The sequence below is a fragment of the Podarcis cretensis genome (assembly GCF_951804945.1).
Source record: "Podarcis cretensis genome assembly, chromosome: 2".
In the NCBI taxonomy this organism is placed as follows: domain Eukaryota; kingdom Metazoa; phylum Chordata; class Lepidosauria; order Squamata; family Lacertidae; genus Podarcis; species Podarcis cretensis.
In genome coordinates this window covers 15,602,390-15,615,037 of record NC_137171.1, presented here as the reverse complement: position 1 = coordinate 15,615,037, position 12,648 = coordinate 15,602,390, and the positions used below count along the sequence as shown (strand labels likewise).

The following is a 12,648-nucleotide window of genomic DNA, read 5'->3' as shown; positions in this document are numbered from 1 at the left end:
TGTTGAATTCCTGGTAACAACACACACAACTTAACAGGCTGTTTTTAGCTATGTAACTTCCATTTCAAACACAATCAACAAACAATATCTCACAAAGTGTAATTCCATAGACCAACGCATCATGCAAACAGAACATTTCAAGAGAAATTAAAGTCCAATGGACTATAAGGAGGTAAAAGTCCATTCGGTTCCTAAATTGGTATATTGGCAATATTAACCACAATATGGTATGCTTATCTTATGATGTTCCACGTATTGCTGCTTTGAGGATTCCAACGTTCCTTGTATGTAGATATCGGATCAGACGGAAAACTTGAAGGTATGGCACAAGGATTCCGGGATAATAACCGTGTTTCGCCCAAGCCGGGCTTCATTAGCCGTGCATACTCTTATTCTTGTATGACGGAAACAAGGAACAAAATTAATTCAGTTGCGGCAACCTGGTGCCAGTGGCGTAGCGTGGGTTGTCAGCACCCGGGGCAAGGCAAGTAATTTGCGCCCCCTAACCCGTGGATTTGCGCCCCCTAATCCTAACCCCCAGATGTTGCGCCCGGTGCGGCTGGCCCCCCCTGCACCCCCCACGCTACGCCACTGCCTGGTGCTCATCTCCTCCCCCCTTTTTTTACAAAGCACATAATTGAGGGAATTATTATTATTATTATTATTATTAATAATAAAGGGGCAAGGGGCTAAATAGTCAGCTTTCAACAGGCAGCTGCTGCACCTGTTGAATTTCTCTTCCTAGACATAGTGGGGCAAATCTCCTTTTCCCTTTCCGCGCGCGTGGGCGCGCCACCGCAACATTTCCCTTTATTAAAAGAGGAGACGGAATGAAAAGAGAAAGTGCGCGCGGGTGGGGGGGGGGGGAGAGAGAGAGAGAGAGAGAGAGAGAAACTTGCAGAAGAGCGCATGCGTCTCGTTCCCTCACGCTCCCTCCGGCGGCGAAGTTAGGGCGTGGCGCGGCTTTTGACGGACGGGCGTTCCCTTCCCGCTAGATGGGCGGGGATTCCGGCCGGCACCGCCCCCTCCCTCCTCTTCTTGGCGGCTGCTGCTGAGGGGAAGAAGTGTCAGTCCGGTCAGGCGGCGAGGGAGAGGGCGGCGGCGGCGGGAAGATGGCGGCAGCGGCGACGGCGGCAGCGTGGCTATGGAGCGGTCTGTGGAACGAGCGCTTCTGGTTCCCCGCCAACGTGAGCTGGGCCGACCTGGAGCGCCAGGAGCCCGGCGACGGGGCGGTGTACCCTCTCCCCCGCCACGTTTGGGCCGCTTTCCCCGGGGCGCTGGGCCTCTTCGCGCTCAGGCAGCTCTTCGAGAGGTGGGAGAGCGGCGGCGGCTAAGCGGGGAACGGGGTGGCGGGGACGGAGGGAGCCGGCGGCGGGGGGAAAGCAGCGCACACTTCCGCCCGCCCGCCCGCCTGCCTGACGGGCCGAGGCGAATGGGATGGGTGGGTCCGAGAGGGAAGAGGTAGCGTCGCCCTCGCTGCCGCTTCCTCAGTCGGCCTCGAGGAGGGTTTGGGGAGGGGGGGGGGTCGGAGGCTTTCTCTCAGCTTCACGCGCCACGTTGGGGCCACCGTTTTATTTCGTCCCCTCCCGCCCCAGTTGATCACCATAATAAAACCTTCAGAGGAACTCCGTAGCCAGACTGCACTCTGGGGAATACGCAGGAGAAATGATTTCCAGGAGATATAATAATAATAATAATAATAATAATAATAATAATAATAATAATAATAATAATAATAATAATTTATTATTTATACCCCGCCCATCTGGCTGGGTCCCCCCAGCCACTCTGGGCGGCTTCCAACAAAACACTAAAATACAATAACCTATTAAACATTTAAAGCTTCCCTAAACAGGGCTGCTTTTAGATGTCTTCTAAAAGTTTGGTGGTTTTTCTCTTTGACATCTGGTGGGAGGGCGTTCCACAGGGCGGGTGCCACTACCGAGAAGGCCCTCTGCCTGGTTCCCTGTAACTTGGCTTCTCGCCGTGTGGGAACTGCCAGAAGGCCCTCGGCACTGGACCTCAATGTCCGGGCAGAACGATGTGGGTGGAGACACTCCTTCAGGTATACTGGACCGAGGCCAGTATACCTGATATATATAGAAGGTGCTTGTAGAATTTGTATTGTTTAAAACGGAAAGGGGTTAAACACCAGTGGTTCCCAAACTGTTTTTGGCCATGCCCCACCTAAGCATCTCTAAAATTCTGATGCTCCCCCCACCGACATAATAATTCTTAATTGTTCAAATAGTGAACTCCTGTTCACATGGAGGAAGCCTTAAAAGTCATTGACTTGGTCTAACTGTTCTCGAATTGGCCCCCTTAAAAATCAAATGGCCCCCTTGCGGGGCGTTTGCCCCATGTTGGGACCCATGGGGTTAAACCATTGCAAGAGGTGTTGAAATTTTGGGAGGTTGGATAGTTGCAATGGAATGGTCTCGGTGGTGGGGTGCACCTTTTTATTTTTACTTATTTATGATAATTACTTTGTCAAGAAAGGAGTGTGTGTGTGTGTGTGTATAAGCAGCGGCAATTAGAATAAGATCTATTATTGCATCAACTTTACATTTTTAATAATTTTATTTAGTTTTTAGAAATTTACAATCACTTATCCAACAATCAACATAAAAAGAGAATTCCAAAAAAATCTCCTGAACTTCCCTCCTCCCCTTTGTGGGCCCAATATAAGGATTAATTTTCCCATATGGCTCAGCTTTTTGTTTTTTTAAAGTGTGACTTTGGGGCGTGCCCTAGAAGCATCTTCCAAAAAAGTGTTTCATACCAGAGGCTGTTATAAAGAAGACAAGACAATTGTGATCTATTCACCACCCCTATAATAAATTTCCAAACTGCCCTTTGTCATAAATGACCTCCAGGCAGCATTAGTTGCCAAAATAGAATGCTTAGTTGCCATTTTGGGGCAAGACAGCTCTAAAGTTTTCTTTTTTATGGAGTGGCTGTGATAGATTATCAGTTAAACATCTGGCAAGTTCAGATGACAACCTTGAGCTACGTTATGAACTTTGAGACCTTAAAGAAGAATAATCACTTGATCCAGGGACGGTTCACATATATATTGGCCCATTCCTACCTGTTTTTTCTTAATGGTGACACAGAATGTAAGAGGATTTACAACTGAGCAGCACAGTTGGGTGGGGTAAGCAAAGACAAGCTACAACATTTAACTATAATGTTATTCACTGCTCCTGCTTAGGCTGCACAGAAAAAGCATTTTGGTTCCTGAAATTCATTTGGATTGTGCAGATAAAATAGAACTGATAGAATTCTACAGGATGTGGTGTTACGTGTTCAAAAAAAGCCAAGATCCAAGGATCCCCAGGCATGCACCTAAGCAATTATGTGGGCTTCTACAATTTCTTCTTCCAGCTTTAAGTTGTCAGGCTTCAACAAATCCTGTTCAGGGAGAATCCTTTTAGGACCAGTTAGTGACATGGGGACGCAGGTGGCGCTGTGGGTTAAAGCCTCAGCGCCTAGGACTTGCCGATCGAAAGGTCGGCGGTTCGAATCCCTGCGGCGGGGTGCGCTCCCGCTGCTCGGTCCCAGCGCCTGCCAACCTAGCAGTTCGAAAGCACCTCCGGGTGCAAGTAGATAAATAGGGACCGCTTACCAGCTTTGTCATGCTGGCCACGTGACCCGGAAGTGTCTTCGGACAGCGCTGGCCCCTGGCCTCTTAAGTGAGATGGGCGCACAACCCCAGAGTCTGTCAAGACTGGCCCGTACGGGCAGGGGTACCTTTACCTTTACCTTTAGTGACATGGAGGAAGAAGCATGGTACTTTGGATCTGTCACCATGTTTTAAAAATTAAAGTTATTTGGTTAAATATTCATTATTACATTCACTCCCAATGGACTTACTCTGCAAGTATAATAGTTGATGACATCAATCTGCATAATATGTGTCTGAATAAGTTCAAAATAACTGAGGCAGTTACTGTTTTAGTTAATATATGAATTAGTATTGAACAGGATGAGAGAAGAAATATCGCTAAATGTTTAGGTTCAGTTCAGCATTAGGGTTAGGTCTCAGCTATGTTAGTTTCAAAATGAAATTTTACCATGCACTTCAGGGAGAGTCTTCTGCTGCTGTGCTACTATGTGTGTCAGTGGCTGCAAAAGACTCCATTCTTTTGCTGAAGCACTGTGGCACAAGCCAGGTGATTCACACCACAGCATGGCAGCAAAAAAATCCGCTGCTGTGTGACAGCCAGCCAAATAGTGGAGATGTCAGTCATCATCCTGGTGCCCATATACGGTATCTTCACTTGGTTCCAAGTAGCTCACAGCTCAACGTGCCTGTTGAGTTTTGATCTTTGCTTCCAGGTAGTTTATACATAAACAATTATTAAAGCTATAAGAACTATAAAACTCAAAAATGCATTAAACTCAGTACCCGTTTGACTTTGTTTTTGTTTGATTTCCCTATAAAATAGCATTTTTGTAGCAAGAGAAAAACCTGTATTCATGAATTTGGCTCTAAAATCAAAATCTCAGTAGACTTCAAATCTATGTACAGAAGATAAATTGAAAAGTGGAATATCAGGAACATTTTTTGAAAATATTGGGAAAAACTGCTCAGGAATGTTGTGGCTGGCCATACAAAGCAGTTTGGGTCATACAACCCTTTTTGAAAGGACTAGTACAGTTCTTGCAGTGGGGGCTGCTGCTGTCACTTCCAAAGCTCTGGCTGGCTTGCAGCAGCTAGGGCAGGTGGTAAGATAGTGGGATTTCTGTTGTCCCTTGTTCTCCTTTTTCTTTCTTTGCAGTCAATGAGAATAAATTAACTATACCAGCTTTAGGGCTGATGTAGTTAGGTGCTCTGTTGGGAGCAGGATGGGAGAACAAAGGGGGCTGACCATCCTGCAAATCACCAACCACCCCTGATGCACTCCTTTTCTTTTCCTACCCTCCTCTCCCCTCCCCTGACAGGTAGAACATCTAACCTTATGGAGCATCTCACTTGTGAAATTTGGGCAACACAATACAGCCTTTTTCTGTGTAGAAGCCTTTTGACCCCTCCCATGTTCATACATAATTTTCTGATTTATCCATTAAAATTTCACTACGCCTGTTTTCTTATCCTCATGTCCTGGAGTGAACACTCCATGAATTATGTGCTTCAATTTAACATTGGGAGTCTGGGACTGATGACTCACAATTTGAGCCACAGATTTCTTAAACCATTGTTTTTTCTTCCCTTCCTGTCTGTGGTGCCTCACTTTAGAGGAAATGCATTCACATTTTCGGCATATCATAGCAGCACACTGGTTTATCATATGCATATCTCTCTTTTTTAGGCCCTAGGAGAGAGTGTAGTCTATTGTTCCTATGTGTTCGTCTGTTTCCTCTCAGTTTTGCCAATGAAACTCAGAGATAAGTGAAACTCTGAGAGAATGACAGGAGATCAGCTTTAGCGTTCGCAGAATGGCTTAGTATTCTGACCTACAAAGGATCACCTCATTTTTTTACTGAAACCTTCAGAAAGGCCTCAAATGCACAAATGGATTTAATAAGTGCTGTGGAATACTGCAGGTAGTGTAGTTGTTTTTCATGTGTCCATGTCAGGCCATTTGGAACTGTGATAGGCCTGACAGACTGCCCTCCCTAAGCCTAACTGGGGAGGGGTTTACTTTTTATATTTATATTTAGATCCTGTCATATTTATTCCTTTCTTCAATTTACATACTTTCAGTCACTCAACAGCAATAAACATAAAATGCAAATTGTAACCTCTGTTTGCACATATATGAGCATTAATTAAGAAGTCTAGATATAGGCATTCCGTGTTGGTGGCTCTCGCTTCTTGTCTTTCTTTTTAATGTAGGTTGTGAAATAACACAAGACTGGTCCAAGCAACTCCCCATTTACATGGGAGTTGTGTTCCCAGGCGCCATATGGGCCAGTGGGATGCACTTAAGCCTGCCCCACCCCCTTGCAGTGCTGAAAATTGTGTGTGCTGCTCACACACAGATGAGGAGTTGTCTGAATATATTGTATCTGATTTTAGATTTATTTTCTGCCCTTCCCTATAGAACAGGATGTCCCAAAACAAGTTGTCTTAAGTGGACATCTTGTTGCTGTAAGACATTGAACTGGATCAATGCCGATGTCAGTGGGGAGGCTTTGACTCCCTTTCATCCTTTGTGTGGGAAGCAAATTTAAATGGAGGAGAGTTTCAAAAGTAGTTTGAATTACGGCAGGGAGGCTGTTGCATAAAGTCATAGGGTGAGTTGACTTGGTCAGCAATGTATGCATCCAAATAGGTTTTCTCATTCTTGTGTAACTTTCAGGAAACCACTTTTGAAATTGAGGCATTTCAAAAGTACCGGTAGTTCAGTGGAACTCTTGTACTGCTTGTGAGTTTCCCACAAGCATCTGGTTGGCCACTGTGAGACTGGACTTAGATGGGCCATTGACCTGATTGAACAGACTCTTCATATGTTCTTAATGTTCAAGATTAATAAAAATATTTTTTTCACATCTCAGCTATTATCTTGCAGTGTTTGCAGACTTGATGAGACGATGAGACCCTGTGAAGATGTGTACTGCTTTGGTGTAGTTCAGTCAAATTTTATTCCCACACTTTAGTGTGGTGTAGCTAAATTAATTGATGCCTTTTGAGCCCTTTAATATATACAGTGGTACCTCTGGTTACGTACTTAATTCGTTCCGGAGGTCCGTTCTTAACCTGAAACTGTTCTTAACCTAAAGCACCACTTTAGCTAATGGGGCCTCCGCGCCGCCGGAGCACGATTTCTGTTCTCTCTTTTTTTAATATAATTTTTATTAACAGGCCAATCAAATCACATTATTTCCAAATCACATTAGTTCCAAATTATACAGCCAGATTTTATAATTTTTGTTGGGGGTACCCATACTTCAAGCTCCGAAAGGGGGTCCAAACATCACTTATATTGCTGCTTTAATTAGACAGTTCTAGCCAGTTCTGTCCAGATAGTCTCTTTGTTACTTTCCTCATCTTCTTGTTGTTATCATATAATCCTTTCTTTGCGATCTCTGATAATCTTCACAAGCGGGTTAAAAACAAACATCCTCTGTGTGGGTTTTACACTTTCCAAAAATCATATCGCATAAGGACAGACGCCATTTCCACACCTCCGTAAAGAACTTTCCCTCAGTCTGTCCGTTAATTTCCCCAGGCTTGCCAAACATATCTCAGAGGGCTCTGCCAGGTCAAGATCACATTCCGAAAATCATTCGCATTCCGATGACCCTGGTCCTTCTCCCCCTGTCCTTCATAGGCAAGACAGTCTTGGCGAGACGCCGTTTGAAACTGCGCCATAAAACTTTCCTTCGTTCTCCGATGTTTACCAATCCTCTCTTTGATCAATAATTCACTCCACACAGTTCTTAAATTCCTGCTTGTGATTAATAAATTGCAACGATTCTTCTTTCTGGGGTGGAGGATTATTAATATCACATAAGGCAAAAAGAAAGAAAAGTTTTTTCCTCCACCTCCTTTCCGTTTCACTCCAAACATACCGGTCTTTTAATGGTGATTCATCACTTGATTTATTTGTCCCGCCCGTCGCTCCGCTCACAGAGATCCATTAATCAGCAGTCTTAACTCTCGATCTTCGCTTGATGTATGTGCTTTAGTTTCTTTCCAATTATGTATTTCCAATTATATATTTCGAGCCAAAGCGAACCAGTGCACTGATTGGAGACAGCGTCAGGAAAAGCCGACTTCAAACGAGGGCTTGTGCCAAGTGTCTGCACCCCCTTCTTTCGAATCCGGGGGTGAATTATGGACACCGCTGGCAAGGCAGTCCCCCCCATCCCCTTGGGGGGGGAGGCTGCATACTTCCCATAGCAGCCTCTTAATTACCTCGTGTGGGTCGGAGAGATGTTATTGTCGGCCATCTTCCAATGCGCCCCCTGGTGGCCCTCGAGCACGATTTCTGTTCTCATCCTGAAGCAAAGTTCTTGACCTGAGGTAATATTTCTGGGTTAGCGGAGTCTGTAACCTGAAGCGTATGTAACCTGAAGCATATGTATCCCGAGGTACCACTGTATGTAGAGTGATACTTCTGATGGACACATGAATAGAACATATATGGTATCTGTTGAATTTTCTTCTGAGGCTGCTTTATTTTTGTATTAAAATAGTACTATCTTCTCATAGCCTCAACTCAGCAGAGGTGTCTTGTCAATGGTCAATACACAGTCCAAGCTTGTTGGAGTTAAGTTTGCATTGTTAAAAACCTGCACGTAGACAGGAATTTAGGAAGATTACAGCTGGGACTGAACATCAGTGAAGCCATGAGTTCTAGGTTACTCCAGACTTGAAGATAGAACTGAGATGGTTCAATGTTATGTGCACTGAACTTTTCAAAAAGATGCATTTTAACAAAAGAGTGTAGATTAAAGAAAAACTTGGAGTGCATTAAAGTGCATAAACATTGGTGTGTCTGCTTTTGTCTCATTGAAGGATGCTGTAGTTGCATAAGGAAACAGAACCCAAGGAAACAAAGCAAATTGTATTTCAGAAACAAAATACCGGTATATGTTTGTTTCAGAAACAAAATGCATGTTTATAATCCTCAGGTGTCTTTTTAGATTATGGTTGACTTTTGGAATGTACTTTAGGGCATAAATGTTTATCTCTTGTATCTAGAGATGAATTGTGAAATAGCTTTCGGGTTGCTGGCCAGAACCTACTTAGCTGTTACTTGGTACACTGGAAAATGGAAGGTTAAACCCCAGAAGATTTCTACACAAGACTAAACCCATGGAAGATTTTTACCTATTAATATTCAAAATTAATAACAGTGATGAGGTAATAGCCTTGCTACTGCACAGAATAACACATTAAATGTGACTTTTGGAGCTTGTAAGTAGAGCTTTTAAACTCACTAATGGTGTGGTCTGCTCATTTCAAGAGGAGTAGAGGGGAAGCATTGTAAATGGACTAAACGGGGTGTTTAAAAGGTCTAACAGTCTACATTTTCCTAAAGCTTCACTGTGTGGTATGATTCTGTGACTTTAATACTCTGCTGGGGGCTGCCTCTTGCTGGAGAGTGTGTTTAGCCCTTTGCTGTGGATCTAGACATCCAGCCAAGCCTTTTATTAATTAACCCACATGGGTAATCTGTCTATGTGTGGTGGAAAGTATAAGATACAGACAACTCTTTATATCAGGGGCTGATAACCTGCTGGCCCTCCACTTGCTCTTGGACTACAATGCCCATCATCCCTCACCACTGGCCATGTTGGATGCAGCTGATGAGAAGTGGTCTAACAGAATATAGGGAGGCATAGTTTAAACCAGGAAAGTCATTAATACCTGTATTCATCGTTGTCCTTCGCTATGACATATGTAGAAATCCCAAGTAGCCTCCTTTTAAAACTGAATTGTATCATGGTACACAGCCTTAGTTATGTAATACTAATTTAAAGACCCCTTAAATCAATTAAACGTTTTGCAATCTGACTTGCACGAGTGAAAGCATGGACCAGGGCCATCGTGGCTGATCTTAAACTTTGGAGATGATTATATTGGAGCAGGAGTTACTTGATAAAAGCTGCTTGTACACCAACGCGCCTTGAATTTGATCCAAGCATTCTGTGGTAAGCAACGTACTTTGTTTTCACCCAGTTTATGAGATCACACTTCATACCAGTTAGTATCCATTATATTTTCCAAACTGTCTTCGTAAGTGCAGCCTTGTGAATAAGCTTGCACAAGTTACTAGCCTCCAAAAAGAAATACAGTACTAGCTTACTGGGGGTTGGCAGAGGTGGGATGGAGAGTTGTGCCCTCCTTGTAGCATACTGCTGCATTTCTATGCTGACTATGGAGGTAGAGGGCTTGTCTCCTTTGGCAGTTGAGCACTTGGTTCCTCTCCAATCAGCCTGTTCGTTTGCTTCCATGGAATTCAACGCATTCACCTTAATGTAGTTCCTTGTCACTTCTGGTTACCAAGCTAGTGCTTAAATGAGAGGCTGGTTTGATACTGAGCAGTTCAAAAAGTTTGATCAATTTACATTTTTGTACCTTGCTATAAAGGAACATTGTGGCGCCTTAAAGACTTACATGTTTATGGTGGCTTAAGCTTTCATGGACTGGCAGCCGCTTAATCAGATTCATGTCGTGTTACTTTTCAGTTGGCAACCTGGGCTCATGAAATGCCCATAATAAATACATTTGTCTCCTATGAGTGCCACACAGCTCTTCTCTTGCTTTGTTATTTTGTTGCAACAGGTTAGCAAGGCTGTACCTCTGAAAGGTGAGTTTCAGATGGTTAATTCATTGCAAGAGAGAAAAGTGTTACGCATTGACGCTTTATAGCAAGTTATATGAACAAGTTGCAGTTGCTAATATGTATAATGATAGGATTGTATAAGCAAACACTGCATTTTTTTTTATTAGGTGGAGCGGGGAGCCTTTAATGAGATATGCCAGAGTATGCCTTTTAATTCACATCATCATCTTGCTGTTTTTATTACATTTGGATATAAGACAAATACTGTAACTGAATTGGGACCTTTGTTGTCTTCCATACTGGAGACACAGGCACTATGCCTGGTGTGGTGTAATATGAATTGAGCTGGTAACTGCTGAAAATGTAATAGGTAATTGATATGTGGGTTTTAAGGGACGCAGGTGGCGCTGTGGGTTAAAGCCTCAGCGCCTAGGGCTTGCCAATCGAAAGGTCGGCGGTTCGAATCCCTGCGGCGGGGTGCGCTCCCGCTGCTCGGTCCCAGCGCCTGCCAACCTAGCAGTTCGAAAGCACCTCTGGGTGCAAGTAGATAAATAGGGACCGCTTACCAGCGGGAAGGTAAACAGCGTTTCCGTGTGCGGCTCTGGCTCTGGCCAGAGCAGCGATGTCACGCTGGCCACGTGACCCGGAAGTGTCTCCGGACAGTGCTGGCCCCTGGCCTCTTAAGTGAGATGGGCGCACAACCCCAGAGTCTGTCAAGACTGGCCCGTACGGGCAGGGGTACCTTTACCTTTACCTTTATGTGGGTTTAGCAAACTTTTCATCTAATAAAATATGCCCACAGCTGGGTGACTTCCATTGTTAGGAAAGACTGATGAGTGCAGATTCATCTACTGTACTTGGATCGGTTTGCTAAATGGCAGCTATGAAATCTTTGGTGATCAGTGCACTTCTTAAATGAATTTCTTCACCTTCTTTTAAATGAATTTTAAATGAATTAAATTTAAATTTAAATTTTAAATGAATTTCTTCACCTGTTGCCCAATTCCATTACCCATTATAAAAAGAGGAATCCTGCACTTTTGAATTGAGGTGCCTGCAAACATACAGCCCTATAGAAAGGAAATGTGTTGTTGTTTATGCTGTATGTTCTAGTTTTTGTGTAGAACATTATGGTCTAATTTTGGCAAACTAGTGTAATGTGTAATTGGTTTGGGCTGCTTGATAAACTTGGTGACATAGAGATGAACTACAGAACCAGTGTACTTAGGACTAAAACAGGTGTACAGTTGTACCTTGCTTGTCAATTTAATGCATAGTCCGTTCGACTCACAGAACCATTCAAAAGCCAAGGCACGGCTTCCGATTGGCTGCAGGAGCTTCCTGCACTCAATCAGGAGCTGCGGAAGCCATGTCGGATGTTCAGCTTCCGAAAATCGTTCGAAAACTGGAACACTCAGTTGAAAAGAGAATTAGACAAATTCATGGAGATAGCTATCAAAGGCTACTACATGTGATGACTGCTCTGCCTCCACCATTGGTGGCAGTAATTCTTCTGAATACCATTTGCTGAAAACTACAGGAGGGGAGAGGAGAGTGCTGTTGTACTCATGTTTCGCTTGTAGCTTTCTGAATAGGACTAGATGGGTCCCCGGCATGGTCCAGCAGGCTCTTTGTATGTTCTTATAAAGGTAAAGGGACCCCTGACCGTCAGGTCAAGTCGCGGACAGCTCTGGGGTTGCGGCGCTCATCTTGCTTTATTGGCCGAGGGAGCTGGCATACAGCTTCCGTGTAGTGTGGCCAGCATGACTAAGCTGCTTCTGGTGAACCAGAGCAGCGCACAGAAACACCGCCGGAGTGGTACCTATTTATCTACTTGCACTTTGAACGTGATTTTGAACTGCTAGGTTGGCAGGAGCAGGGACCAAGCAATGGGAGCTCACCCCGTCGCGGGGATTTGAACTGCCGACCTTCTGATTGGCAAGCCCTAGGCTCTGTGGTTTAGACCACAGTGCCACCCGCATCCCTGTATATTCTTATGAGTTATAGTAAAAGCCATGGAAACCTTCATGCACTGCCTTTCACATTCAAATATATTAACCAAGTGTATGATGTAGCTGCATCTTCAGTGTAGCTGCTGCTGTTTTGTCTTCTAATTTAGTTTATTATCTCCCCTTCATCCACAAGATCCCAGAGTGGGCTACAACAATGCCAAATACAGTCAAACCTCGGTTCTCGAACTGCTCCGTTGCCAAACATTTCGGCTCCCGAATGTTGAAAACCTGGAAGTAAATGCTCTGATTTTCAAACATTCCTCGAAAGACGAATGTCTGACGTGGCTTCCGATGAGTGCAAGAACCAATCAGAAGCTGCACCTCGGAAGTCGAACTGTCTTCTGGAACAGTTTACGTGCGACTTCCGAGGTTTGACAGTAAAGTATTAAAAA

General features: G+C 44.2%; 1 protein-coding gene across 2 annotated transcripts in view; it reads left to right on the top strand.

Annotated features, from left to right (window-relative positions):
* The first annotated feature begins 995 nt into the window (after positions 1–995).
* Positions 996–12,648, top strand: part of CERS5 (ceramide synthase 5) — a 38,721-nt gene continuing 27,068 nt past the window's right edge. The window contains exon 1 of one of the 2 annotated variants that reach the window (XR_013836027.1): positions 996–1,312. Coding sequence is in view for 1 of the 2 variants with exons in the window: in XM_079966408.1 (XP_079822534.1) it covers positions 1,113–1,312 (200 nt within the window). In the remaining variant the exon portion in view is untranslated. The remainder of the gene's footprint in view (positions 1,313–12,648) is intronic. The other variant, XM_079966408.1, reaches the window with a different exon arrangement.